The sequence below is a fragment of the Cricetulus griseus genome, chromosome 5 (genome assembly GCF_003668045.3).
Source record: "Cricetulus griseus strain 17A/GY chromosome 5, alternate assembly CriGri-PICRH-1.0, whole genome shotgun sequence".
Classification (NCBI taxonomy): Eukaryota; Metazoa; Chordata; class Mammalia; order Rodentia; family Cricetidae; genus Cricetulus; species Cricetulus griseus.
In genome coordinates, this window is record NC_048598.1 from 182,393,911 (window position 1) to 182,407,214 (window position 13,304).

Consider the following 13,304-nt stretch of genomic DNA (forward strand, 5'->3'; position numbering starts at 1 on the left):
GTATAATATTTCAAGGCATGCAGAAGACGAACTCTCTGTGTACCTAGAGTCTCAAGTATATTCTCTGAGGGTGAGACTATGCTACTACTGGTGCTGGGAATTAAAGAGCTGCGCCATCACCACCCAGCTGAAATTATTATTATTGTTATAATATTAAGGCACTATACCTTAACCATATTCACATCTTGTTTAAAGGAGGAGCATACACAAAATCTCCATTTCCCCACTCACCGTTTTAAAAAAAAAAAACCTTAGCGGGGCTGGAGAGATGGCTCAGAGGTTAAGAGCACGGACTGTTCTTCCAGAGGTCCTGAGTTCAATTCCCAGCAACCACACAGTGGCTCACAACCACCTTGAATGAAATCCGGTGCCCTCTGCTGGCATGCAGGCAGAAGACTGTATACATAATAAATAAAATCTTAAAAAAATAAAAAATAAAAAAACCTTGGCATGCTAAAGTTTTTCTGAAGAAATTTCACGGGTTCAGCCCCAACCTTTCCTTGTCACACACAGTCAACCATAGGAGTGGATGACCTGGACAAAGAGAAGAATCTGGAATCCTAATATCTTGCTAGAAAAGAGCATTTTTTAAATTTTTAAATTTTTTTTTTTTTTTGAGACAGGGTTTCTCTGTGTAGTTTTGGAGCCTATCCTGGCACTCGCTCTGGAGACCAGGCTGGCCTTGAACTCACAGAGATCTGCCTGCCTCTGTCTCCCGAGTGCTGGGATTAAAGGCTTGCGCCACCAATGCCCGGCTTAGAAATGAGCATTTAAAGTTGACTTACCTTTCAAAGAATAAACAGTACCCTTTGTATTTTGATTATAAAGTGAGAAGTAAGACTCTAGCACTTATTTTGCCGGTAGGTGAAATCCCATACCTGTTTTCTTTGCCATTCTGAATCACTGAGTGTCTGTCGGCTGCAGATCTCTCACTGCAGACGTAAGTGTTCCGCCGTGTCATTCCACCAGATGCTGCATTACTCTGCAAGAAAAGGGCATATTTATCTTAGACCATTTGGTAATCACAATTTAATAAGGAATTAAAAAAAAAAAATTAACAATTTCTTTACGCAAACAAAAAACTTGGAAGAGGATGTTGTCTATGTATTTGAGGGTGTGCAGGTGCCAGAGGCTGGAGGTCAATGTCTGCTTCCTCTCTACTAACTGAGGAGTGTGCCCCGCTCAACTGAGAGCTCTTCGACTGGGGTTAGACTACTTAGCCAGCTTGTCCAAGGGACATTCTGTTTCTGCCTTTACAGTACTGAAATCATAGGCAGGCGGCCATGCCCATCTGACTTTTATGTGAGTGCTGGGGTTCTGAATCCTGGTATTCATACGTGAGTGGCAAGCATTTTACCCATTAAATCGTCTCCCGAGACCAACATGGTCATTCATAAACAAACAGATAAATAAAACAATGTATGTGTTTGTACACTCTTCCCATCTCCCCCCCCTTCCCCCCAGGAACTGAACTCTGGTCATCTGCAAGAAGAGAAAACACCCTTAATTATGGAGCCATTGTTCCAATCCCTTTTGTAAAAGTCTTTAAATAAATCTAGTAATTCCAACATTTGGGAGGCTGAGGCAGGAACATCTTTGAGTTTCAGGCCACTCTGGGTTATACAGTAAGCCCTTGCTTCAAAAGACAAAAGAAAAAATTTAATATAGTATTTTAAGGAGGTCTAATATATATGTAAAAATGTATACTAATATACATGCAAATAAAATTAGAACATATCTCCATGATGTTGGGAATTTGACAACATATTAGCAGACAAAGATAGTACAACTATGAACAAGCACTTCGAGATGGCTCAGTGCTTAAGAGCACCTCCTGGCTGCTCTTCCAGAGAACCTGGATTCAATTCCCAGCATCTACATGGTGGCTCACAATCTGTCTGTAACTCCAGTTCCAGGGATTTAATGCTCTTTGGGCACCACAAATGCATGTGGCATACAGAGAGAGGCAGACAGAAACAGTCATACACATTAAAAAGAAAAAGTACTAAAGATATTGTGAAAAGAATACATACAAGACTGGACATCCTTGCAAATCTTATGGCTGATCAGTGTCTAGTACTGAAAATACACAACATAATCCCAGAATGACAACTTAAAATGGGCAACCCAAAGGCCAGTAAGATGGCTCAGTGGGTGGTGTGTTTGCTCCCAAGACTGACAACTTGTGTTTGACTCCTAGAGCACACACAGTAGAATGGGCATATATGCACGGAGTATATGCATACACATACACACACAACAAAATGCAATAAAAAATGTTTGATTGCTTTTTTGAGACAGGGCTTCTCTGTATAACAGCTCTGGCTGTCCTGGAACTCCATTTGCAGACCAGGCTGGCCTCGAACTCAGATATCTGACTGCTGGGATTAAAGGCATGTACCAATACTGCCCAGTAGGTTCCAAACCAGTGGGCTTCATATTCGGGGCCTTTCAAAGACTAAGATGGGAAAACCTATGGCAGAAGCACACTCAAAAGGTAGAGAAACTGATAAAACCATGTCCACCGTCAACCTTTGTCTTTCTTACGAGTCTGTACAGCCAAGTACATACACATGCACACACAGTATAGAAAACTCTAGTCTACACAGATTTGTGTAACAGCTCTGGCTATCTTAGAACTCGTCTTTGTAGACCATGCTGGCCTCGATTCCTGAGATCCAGAGATATGTCTGCCTCTGCCTCCTGAGTGCTGAGATTAAATGCATGTGCCACCACCTCCAGGTCACACAAGACATTTTACACAAATGTTTACAATGCTATTTTTAGGTATAAAAGGTAGAAATAATGTAAATGTCTATCAACAGGTGATCAAATGAATGATAGTCTATATGTTCCATGAAATAACACTCAAGTTCTAAAAAGAATGAAGTGTTCATACATGCTATAACTTGAACTCTCAAAATATTACCCTGAATTCAAGAAACCAAACACAAACGAGTGTATGTATGTATTTAGCTCCATTTATGTGGAGTCATCAAAAAAGGCAGCTAAGGAGCCAGTAAATGACAAGTTATCACAGTTACAGAGTATTCTGTGGTGTTGAAAAGCTCTCCAACTTAGTTGGGCAGTGGCTCATGCCTATAATTGCAGCATTTAGGTGGCTGAAGTTGTCAGCCTAAGCCACAGACATGACACCATGTTTCAAACTCCCCAACCAACAAAACAAATCTAGTGAAACAAAAAAAGAAAACAAAAACAAAAAAAAAAAAAAAAAAAAGAAAAAGAAAAAAAAAGGGGGGGGGTCAAGTTCTTAAACATGTATGATGGTTGTACACACCAGCTACACTCTTAATTAGGTTGTCCTTAAACCTATGGAAGTCCAGATGCCCCTGAAACACAGACACAGGACAGACAGACTAAAGGAGGATGGGGCCCCACAACAATTTCACCAGGACTATGACAACACCAACTAAAGATCAGCTTTGGACTACAATCTGCTCAGAACAATTTCAATGAGCCCAACTGAGATGATCCAGCCTCAGACTACTCTAGCCAGGACTTGAGACAAGCCCTGAACTTTCCCATTATACAGAGACTCGACAAAAATGGTACAGCTTAACAATTAATCCAACCTTTTCTTTTTAGGATCCCTTAAAGATGCCATAGTGCCCAGACAGCAGGAAGTAACTTTAAGAATATGATGCATGATGGGTGGTGGGGGAGGCAGAGGCAGGTGGATCTCTGTGAGTTCGAGACCAGCCTGGTCTACAAAGCGAGTTCCAGGACAGCCTCCAAAGCTACAGAGAAACCCTGTCTCGGAAAAACAAAAACAAACAAACAAAACAAGGAATACGATGCCCACATTCCCAAAAGGTGGGGTGGGTGGTTTTTGCTCATTCAGAGGACTATGGAAATTGTTCATTGTTTAGGGAGATTGGTGACAAGGTGTTACTGGTAATGGGGGAAAAAAAAACAAAAAAAAAAAACTAAACATGGGAGATTAGATTCAAGGTTCTTGTTTTGAAAGGAAAGAAGAGGAATACAGATATGACAGGATACAAGGGTAGATTGGTGCCGGGCGTTGGTGGCGCACACCTTTAATCCCCGAACTTGGGAGGCAGAGGCAGGCGGATCTCTGTGAGTTCAAGGCCAGCCTGGTCTACAGAGCAAGTGCAGGGAGCGAGTGCCAGGATAGGCTCCAAAGCTACACAGAGAAACCCTGCCTTGAAAAACCAAAAAAAAAAAAAAAAAAAAAAAACCCAAACAAAAAAACCAAAAAACAATTGGATTGGACTTTGTATACTGTATACAAATATTGCATATTGATACAAATTTGAGATTAACTTTCTTTTTTTTATTAAAGTATTTTATTTTTTTAAAGATTCTATTTTATTTATTTATTTATGCAACATTCTGCTTCCATGTATATCTGCACACCAGAAGAGAGCACCAGATCTCATAGCGGATGGTTGTGAGCCACCATGTGGTTTCTGGGAATTGAACTCAGGACCTCTGGAAGAGCAGTCGGTGCTCTTAACCTCTGAGCCATCTCTCCAGCCCCAAGATTAACTTTCTTAAAACATACTGTACATACATTTCTAATCTTGTCCAAGGTATTCTACCTGTAGAGCTCATTTAACAATGTAGTGCAAATTTATAATACTTAAAAGTTATTATTACCAACTATATAAGATAGGAAACATAGGTTTGTAATTAGTCACCTGTTACAATGGAACTTGTAGTCACATTAGGTATGTTATCAAGGTCAAACAGACATATTTTATAAAGACTGGTCTTCTTCAAACACTTGAGAGATCTACAGAATATGGCATTTAAGATGTTTTAATAACATAGGTGCACCCCCCCCCCCCCACAGGGTTTCTCTGTGGCTTTGGAGGCTGTCCTGAAACTAGCTCTTGTAGATCAGGCTGGTCTCGAACTCACAGAGATCTGCCTGCCTCTGTCTCCTGAGTGCTGGGATTAAAGGCGTGAGCCACAAACATAGGTGTTTTGTTTTGTTTTATGACAATAAGAAATGTCTGCTCTTGGCAGCACCAGTCTACTTCAGAGAGGATGATGACATGGAAGAAACTCACATGGAGTTTACCTTCTTTGTGGCAAAAGTTACACTGGGCAAGAAAGTGTCCTTGCCTTGCTAACAGTATACTGTCCAAATTGGACAAGCAGGACACAAAAAAGAGAATGACTGCAAATCTTGCCAAGACAAGGTGGGACTGTCCTTCAAAATCCCACTTCACAGAAAAGTCTGTCAGAGATCCTAGGCCTATAGGCCGATGATGGATGCCCCAGTGATGCAGAGGATCCTTGGGTGACTGTCCAGGTAGCCAGTTGTGTCTGTCATTTCTCACATTTTCTGGAAGTCACCTGCTTACACTTCCTGTTTACTCAGCTAATAATATTTCCATTTCAGGTCTCTGAGGGAGTTGAAGACTAGTTAGTATATAGTTTTAATTGTTTATCAGACTCAGCAAAAAACTCATTAGAGAGGTATAAAGTGCAAAAGGTTGAGAGACATTAAAAGATAATTTGATAATGCAAATTAGAATAGAAAGTAAATTAGGTACAAGACTTTGGACTCACAAAGATAGAATAGATAAGGAGTTTTTTCTCTGAATTTGTCGAATGCAAATGGAATAGACATTGTTGAAGTAATTAGTGCCTGTATATACTGTATATACTTACTGTACTTACTGTATATAGTTTTTCTTATGTTAGTTGTAGCATTTTTGTATTAGACAAAGGGGAATTGTGGTGACATATTACTTATGATTAATTAAAGCTTGCCTGAGGGTTGCCTCAGAAAGTGTACACCACCACCACCTGGCCAATCAAAGAATTGCCTTTATAAAGATTTATTTATTTATGTATGTATTTATTTATGTATGTATTTATTTATTTATTATCCATGCAGTGTTCTGTCTGCATATATGCCTGCAGGTCAGAAGAGGCCACCAGACCTCATCAGAGATGATTGTGAGCCACCATGTGGTTGCTGGGAATTAAACTCAGGTCCTCTGGAAGAGCAGTCAGTGCTTTTAACCTCTGAGCCATCTCTCCAGCCCCCAATCAGAACCTTTAAGTGAAGATAAAGCTTTAATATATTGTGAGTGGATCATGTTCAGTGAAATTCCAAGAATGACTGGGAGAACATTTTTGGATGAATGTACCTCAACAGTCCGTATAGTAAAGACTTGATCCCTGAGGTGGGGCTCCTGGGAGGTAATAGAATATTTAGGAGGCAGGACACTGTGGCAGGGCGTGTCCATGAAGAGGATGTAGAGACTCTGGTCCAACTAGTCACTTGATTCCCACCTTCTTCTATCTCACGTCCACGTCCATGCATGAGCCATAAGCCTAACCCACCTTCAACTGGAACTAGCCCTGAACCAAGATATATATGCCTTTTCTCTTTTTAGGTTAATTGCCTCAGAATTCTGTTACAGTAATAAGACTATATAATTGTGCTGTGATGGGGGAAGTCCTTCTGTATATATGTTTTTCTTATTAGTTGATGAATAAAATACTATCTAGCCAATGAGGCAGGAAGACAGGCAGCACTAGGATGAGGAGAATTCTGGGAAAGGTAGGCAGAGAAGGTCCATCTGATCAGTCGCCATGTGGAGCCCGGGAGGGTAGGATGCGCCAGGCATGGTAAGATAAGGCCATGTAGAAATACATAGAATGATAGAAACGGGTTAATAATTAAGACAAAGTGTGCCAATAAGAAGCCCTAGCCACCGGGCAACAGTTTTATAATTAATATAGCATCTATGTGTTTATTTGCGGCTGAAGTGCTTGTGGGACCAGGCTGGTGGGGTGGGAACTTTCATCAACATTGCTGTTACTTACTATTCTTTATAAATAGGTAAATACTGGCAGTTGACAATATCGAGGATATACATTCAACTTGTGAGAAACAGGGTGAAATGTCACAAAAAATGGGGAAGAAAACACCTATCTTCTACTGTCAAGTGAAACTGAATTTAAAATGCAGGAGACTGAGTCAGGTGGTGGTGGTGCACACCTTTAATCCCAGCTCTCAGGTGACAGAGGCAGGGAGATCTCTGAGTTCAAGGTCTACAGAGTGAGTTCCAGGACAGCCAGGGCTACACAGAGAAACCCTGTCTCAAAAAATCAGAACAAAGCCCTCTACCCAAAAAAGTAGGAGAGACTGAAATTAAAGTACAATGCTACAACCCCACTTTAGAAGACATTTGGAAGCCAAAATACATTTTAAATATTTTATTCTGATTAGACACAATGCTAGAGGATGAAATAGACAAAACCCCTTGGATTTCCTTGTGAAGTTCTAACACCAAAACATAATGAAGGGTCCCTTTCTGGGATTTTCTATGGGTAGAAGGGCTGCACTCCTATCAATTTGGGGGGGAAACCATGCTGATAGATAACCTCAACACTGTTCATTGTTCTGTGCTAATAATAATTACCATTTCCATTCTCAGGAAAAAGGCCCTTGAAACTATAACAAGCAGGAACTACTTACTGAGGGACTGTACTAAGGTTAAGGACTCCGATCTGTAAGATTAGCATACCACTTAGTATCTTTGCTTCCCTTTTTTTACCTGTGGTTAGTTAGCCAGTGCAGAAAGGTCTCAGTGCAAACACTTTCCCTGGAGTACAGTGACTGTTGGCAGTGTGCACATCAGCTTCTGCCCAGGTTGCTTCTGCACTGCCACTATACAGATAGTCGTTGTCTCTGGGGTCTGACCTAGCATGGAGAATGTGCTGTGGCTGTCTGAGCTGGAGCTCTGGATAAATGAGCTCCAGTGCAACAGTGTCAAGAACTGGGGCTTCCTGGTCACTGGTGCTTTACAAAAGGGAGGAAGGACAAATTCATCCCTTCTGCCTGATGATGGTACCATGTCCTCACCTCTGCAGCACGTGGCAACAGAATGCTATCTTGAAAGCAGCAAAGACAGTATCCCCCCATTAGACAGTGAGTCTGCTGGAACCTTAACATTAGATTTTCCAGCCTCTAAAATTCAAGAAATATTTCTGTTTCTCATAATTACATCTCAGATGTTCTGTTATAGCAAGACGAATGAATTAAAAAACAAAACAAAGCTCTTTCCCAATCTTTTTCCTGCTGTTTCCATGGGGCAGACAGGACTTTTCCTGTCTCCCTATTCTCTTCTGTCCTCTCTCTGTCTCTCCCCCCCACTTCTAATAAAACTCACAGATAAAAAACAAAACAAAACAAACAAACAAACAAACAAAAAAAACCCCAGGGATTATCAAAAGAATCACCTACAATTCAGGAAGCGGGGCATATCAGCCTGGAGGAAAGAAACTGTAGGCAAAGAATAGAGAGTAAAATGCAGGGGTGAGACTAGCTGGGAAAAAGAAAAGAAAAGACTAGCTGCCTCCAGCCCCAAACACTGATGACTGCTCTCCTATACAACAGTACTTACACTGGGGATGGCAGGACTTTTCTTGCGCTCAGGAATATCTGCTTTATTGGGATTGCTTGCATTCCCAAGCATGGGACTGGCAGGGGCGATCCCCTTTCCTCCTACAGCTGTGCCGCTTGACTTTCGGGAGGGAATTCCATCTTCTTTGAGGTCGCTATCTGCAGTGCTCGTCTGACTCCTCTTTGGATATGCCACAACTGAAGGAATAGCTGGTCCAGCTACAATAAAGAGTTCACTCTTTAAAAGACAGAATGAAGTATCATACTTATTCTGTAAAAAATAACATTTTGTAAAACAATTTAAATTTCTATTCACCTGTAATTATTTATTTATTTTTTTGTTTTTGGAGACAGGGTTTCTCTGTGTAGCTTTGGAGCCTATCCTGGCACTCGCTCTGGAGACCAGGCTGTCCTCAAACTCACAGAGATCCACCTGCCTCTGCCTCCTGAGTCCTGGGATTAAAGGCTTGCGCCACCAACGCCCGGCTTTTACCTGTAACTGTAAACTAGTAAAATTTTCCATTTGATTATTAAACAAAAATCCTACTCTTAAAAAAGACCATGAAAGAATAACAAATTGAGTTGCCTTTCGGAAACAACACAGTGTCATTGTCTAGAAGATCACTAAACAAATTAACTAGACAAACAGGCATCATGAAGAACAAACTATTCTGGTACAGTCAGGCAAATTATAGCCTTTAGTATGAGATACTGTCATTTTGTCAGAATATGACAGCACAGATTTCATGTTCCATTTCTTTTGAAAATTTATTATGTCTTTAAAAAACCACCAATATCTGATGGGGGATTCCTTCTGTATGATGTGAATATATGTTTCTCTTATTGGTTGATGAATAAAGGTGTTTTGGACAATGGACAAGCAGGATTTAGCCAGATGGGAAATCCAAACTGGGAGAGAGAAAGGTAGCCACCAGGGAGGTGGGATGCCCAGGCATTCTCTGGTAAGATAAGACCATGGAGATATTAATTAATAGAAATCAATAATTAAGAGACAGCTAGCCAATAAGAAGGCTGAGTAACAAGCCAAATAGGTTTAATTAATATAAGCCTGTATGTGTTTATTTGGGACTGAATGGCTGAAGGACTGGGTGGGACAGAAACTGCTATCTACAAATATTGTAGATAAGGAAGAAAATGAGTATATTAGGGAAGGCAATAAAGCAGAGGAAAAAATGTTCCTTTAGGAAGAACCAGCTAGGGGAGAAATGGTCACAGCCGTGTTCTAGTACAGCACAGACAATGAGGAACATGGTAGATAATTAACTGGTCTCCTAAGTTAGCCACCCAGAGGCTCCAACGTTAACGCTGGAGATCTGGAATACAAACAACTGGAAATGACACGGGTAAAATGTTCGTTTCCCCCTCCTAAACCTTACTCTATAGGCCAGGCTGGCCTTGAATCAAACAGAGCTCTGCCTTCCTCTGCCTCCTAAGTGCTGGGATAAAAGCACTGCCCAGTGCTAATGATTGTGGTTTGAATTTTAAAAATTATACTTATTTGTGAGGACACACACATGCTGACCCAATTTATTCCTCCCGTTGCTTACCAGGATATTTCCTTTCTTTCTTTTAAAAAGATTTATTTATGTGTGTGAATGTTCTTCCTGAATGTAAGCATATGATCCACAGAGGCTAGAAGGTGTCAGAACCCCTGCAACTAGAGTGATGGATGGTTGTGAACAAATATGCCAAGTGATTGGGACAAAAACAACAAGTGCTTGGAACAATCCCTCTCTAAGCCATCCTTCCAGCCCCTGAGTTACTCTTTCTGTTCAATTAGCTCCCTTCACTAGGGCTGGAGACATGGCTCACAGGTTAAGAGCACTGCTGCTCTTCCAGAGGACCTGAGTTCAATTCCCAGTGTGCACTAGGCAGCTCGCAACTGTCTGTAACTGCATTCTAGGGAATCTGGCTCCCTTACACAGACATACATGCAGGAAAAACACAAATGCACAGAAATAATAATTGAAAACCAAACCCAACTCCCCTTGACATATTTCCAAGTTGTTGTGTGCAAGTTACTTCCCCTTTTCTTCTCTTTAAAAACTTTTTAACGGTCATTTATTTAATGTGTGTGTACATACATGACAAAATGTGTATTCAGAGGTCAAAGAACAGCTTGCACAAATATGTTCTCTTACTCCACCATATGAGTCCCACGCTCCAGATTCAGGGCTTTTCAACCAGCGACTCGCATGGCACTCTTTTTTTCTCCTTTTGGTGTGTGTGCCATGTGTTGAGGCCAGAGGTTAAATACACATGCCACTTTGTACAGATTTATTTACTTGTGTGTATGTGTTTCCCTTGGTGGGTTTATGTGCATCACGTGCATGCAAGAGCTCATGGAGGACCCTGGGTCCTTGGAGCTGCAGTCACAGGCAGTTGTGAAAGGACACTTGTGTGCTGGGAGCCAAACTGTAGCCCAACACAGGGGAGCAATTAAGTGTTCTTAAACACTGAGCTCTCTCCAGGCCCGGGACCATATTACATTTAGATCAAGTGATATTCCCAGTAATAACACTCAGTAATAAGTATTATCATAAAAATAAAAGGCTGGGTAGTGGCAGCATACACGTTAATCCCAGTACTCAGGAGGCAGAGGCAGAGGGATCTCTGTGAGTTCCAGGCCAGCCAGGGCTACACAAAGAAACCCTATCTCTGAAAAACAAAAAAATAAAAAGTAACAAATAAAATAAAATAAAATGGTAATATTTTATACTATAAAAGGATTATAAAAGTAAAAATATAGGACTGGAGAGATGGCTCAGAGGTTAAGAGCACTGGCTGCTCTTCCAGAGGTCCTGAATTCAATTCCCAGCAAACACATGGTGGCTCACAACCATCTGTAATGAGATCTGGTGCCCTCTTCTAGCCTGCAGGGACACATGCAGACAAGAACACTGTAAACATAATAAATAAATCTTTAAAAAATAAAAATATCAATTTGAAAAAATATTAGTATTCTAATGTCCTACAGCATCAAAAAATTCAGTCAACATTTAATTCTCATCGGGTGTGACATAGGCCTTTAATACCAAAACTCAGGAGGCAGAGGCAGGCAGATCTCTAGAAGTTTAAGGCCAGCCTGATTCTATATATCAAATTTTAGGCCACCTAGGACAACAGAACAAGACCCTGACTCAACAAAACAAAGCAAAACAAAAATTAACAACAAGAAAAAAGATCTATGCAGAAATAACAAGAATGGGTTATCTCATTAGCATGAAAAACTCCCTTTTAATAAAATAGTAGCACCACATGCATACAAAAGAATTACTTTTATCATTTATCAGTGACGTTTGGCTCTATATGCCTATAAACCTGGGGACACACAGAACATTCTCTGGTGAAAATGAATTGTAAGTGGATAAAAGTCCTGGTTTAGTAGGGATGAGGAGTCAGCTCTACTCCAGGCATTGCTCATTTGCTCTGTCCCCGGGGAGAGTTGCTGACATCCTTTTCTCATGCCTTATGATAAAACGAAGGGTAAGCAAGGATATGGTTTTAGTTCTAAACCCCCCTTTAATTTATTTACTTATTTTTATTACATATACAGTGTTCTGTCTGCATATTTGCCTGCACACCAGAAGAGGGCACTAGATCTCATGATAGGTGTTTGTGAGCCACCATGTGGTTGTTCGGAATTGAACTCAGGACCTCTGGAATAACAGTCAGTGCTTTTAACCTTTGAGCCATCTCTCCAGCCCCCTAAAGCCCTTTTATCTCTAGAAAAAAGTGATTAGAAATGCAGGGGAAACCTATATGTTTAAGGAAGAATAAACTTACTAAGGTTATTCCCTTGATAAATGAGAAAATTCCACTGGATTCTTTCAGGATTTAGGAGTAATTCCCTTTAAATTAGGTATCTTAAAGGGCAGTATGCATGCACCCAAAGTTGGAATTCAGGACACATGCCCTGAAAAGTTCCTTGTTAGCTAACATGAATACACAGGAAGACAGAGATTGACATCAGCCCTACAGACAGGGTAAGTCACGCCCTCAAACACACGGTTTTGTTGTTTTTGGCCTTCTTTCCTCCTCCCTTCTCTCTCCTCCTCAGCCTAAACCAACTTCAAACTTGGCATATAGTCAAGGATGACCTTAACTTCTTTTGAAGTTTAAAAAAAATTATTTTATGCATATAGTTGTTTTGTTTGTACATACGTCTCTGCATACATGTGCCGAGTGCCCACAATGACCACAAGACAAAGTTGAAACCCCTAGAACTGGAATCACAGATACTGTGTGCTGTCATGTGGGTGGGTGTTGGGAACTGAACACAGGTTCTTTAGAACAACAGCCAGTATGTTCTTCACCACTGAGCCAACTCTTTAGCCCTAACCTTAAATTCTTGATCCTTCTGTCTCTACCTCCCAAATACTGGGATTACAGGCATGTGTCAAAATGCCCAGGCTCAGATTTTTACCTTTAATTGAAATTAGAAGAGAAAACCATGGGACTAGAAAGATGATCCAGCAGTTAAAAGCAATGCCTACTCTCACAAAGATCTAGGTCTGGTTCCCACCATCCATACTATGGCTCACAAGCATCTCTAACTCCAGTTCCTAGGGATCTGACACACTCTTGTGGCTTCCATGGGCACAAGTGGTACACATAAATACATGAAGTTAAAACTACTGACACATGCCAGGCGTTGGTGGCACACGCCTTTAATCCCAGCACTCAGGAGGCAGAGGCAGGCAGATCTCTGTGAGTTGAGGCTAGCCTGGTCTCCAGAGCGAGTGCCAGGATAGGCTCCAAAGCTACACAGAGAAACCCTGTCTTGACAAACAAAAACAAAAACAAACAAACAAACAAAAAACCACTCACTCACACACACGAAAAGAAAAATCTAAAAGTTCCTTCATTT

At 41.0% G+C, this 13,304-nt stretch overlaps 1 protein-coding gene across 10 annotated transcripts in view; it reads right to left on the minus strand.

Annotated features, from left to right (window-relative positions):
* Mark3 (microtubule affinity regulating kinase 3) overlaps window positions 1–13,304 on the minus strand; it is an 88,590-nt gene that overhangs the window by 18,507 nt on the left and 56,779 nt on the right. For all 10 annotated transcript variants that reach the window (XM_027416700.2, XM_035445345.1, XM_027416697.2 and 7 more), the window contains 2 exons: window positions 8,415–8,632; window positions 879–982 (listed from right to left, as the gene is read on the minus strand). In XM_027416700.2, coding sequence (XP_027272501.1) covers window positions 879–982; window positions 8,415–8,632 — 322 coding nt within the window. The remainder of the gene's footprint in view (window positions 1–878; window positions 983–8,414; window positions 8,633–13,304) is intronic.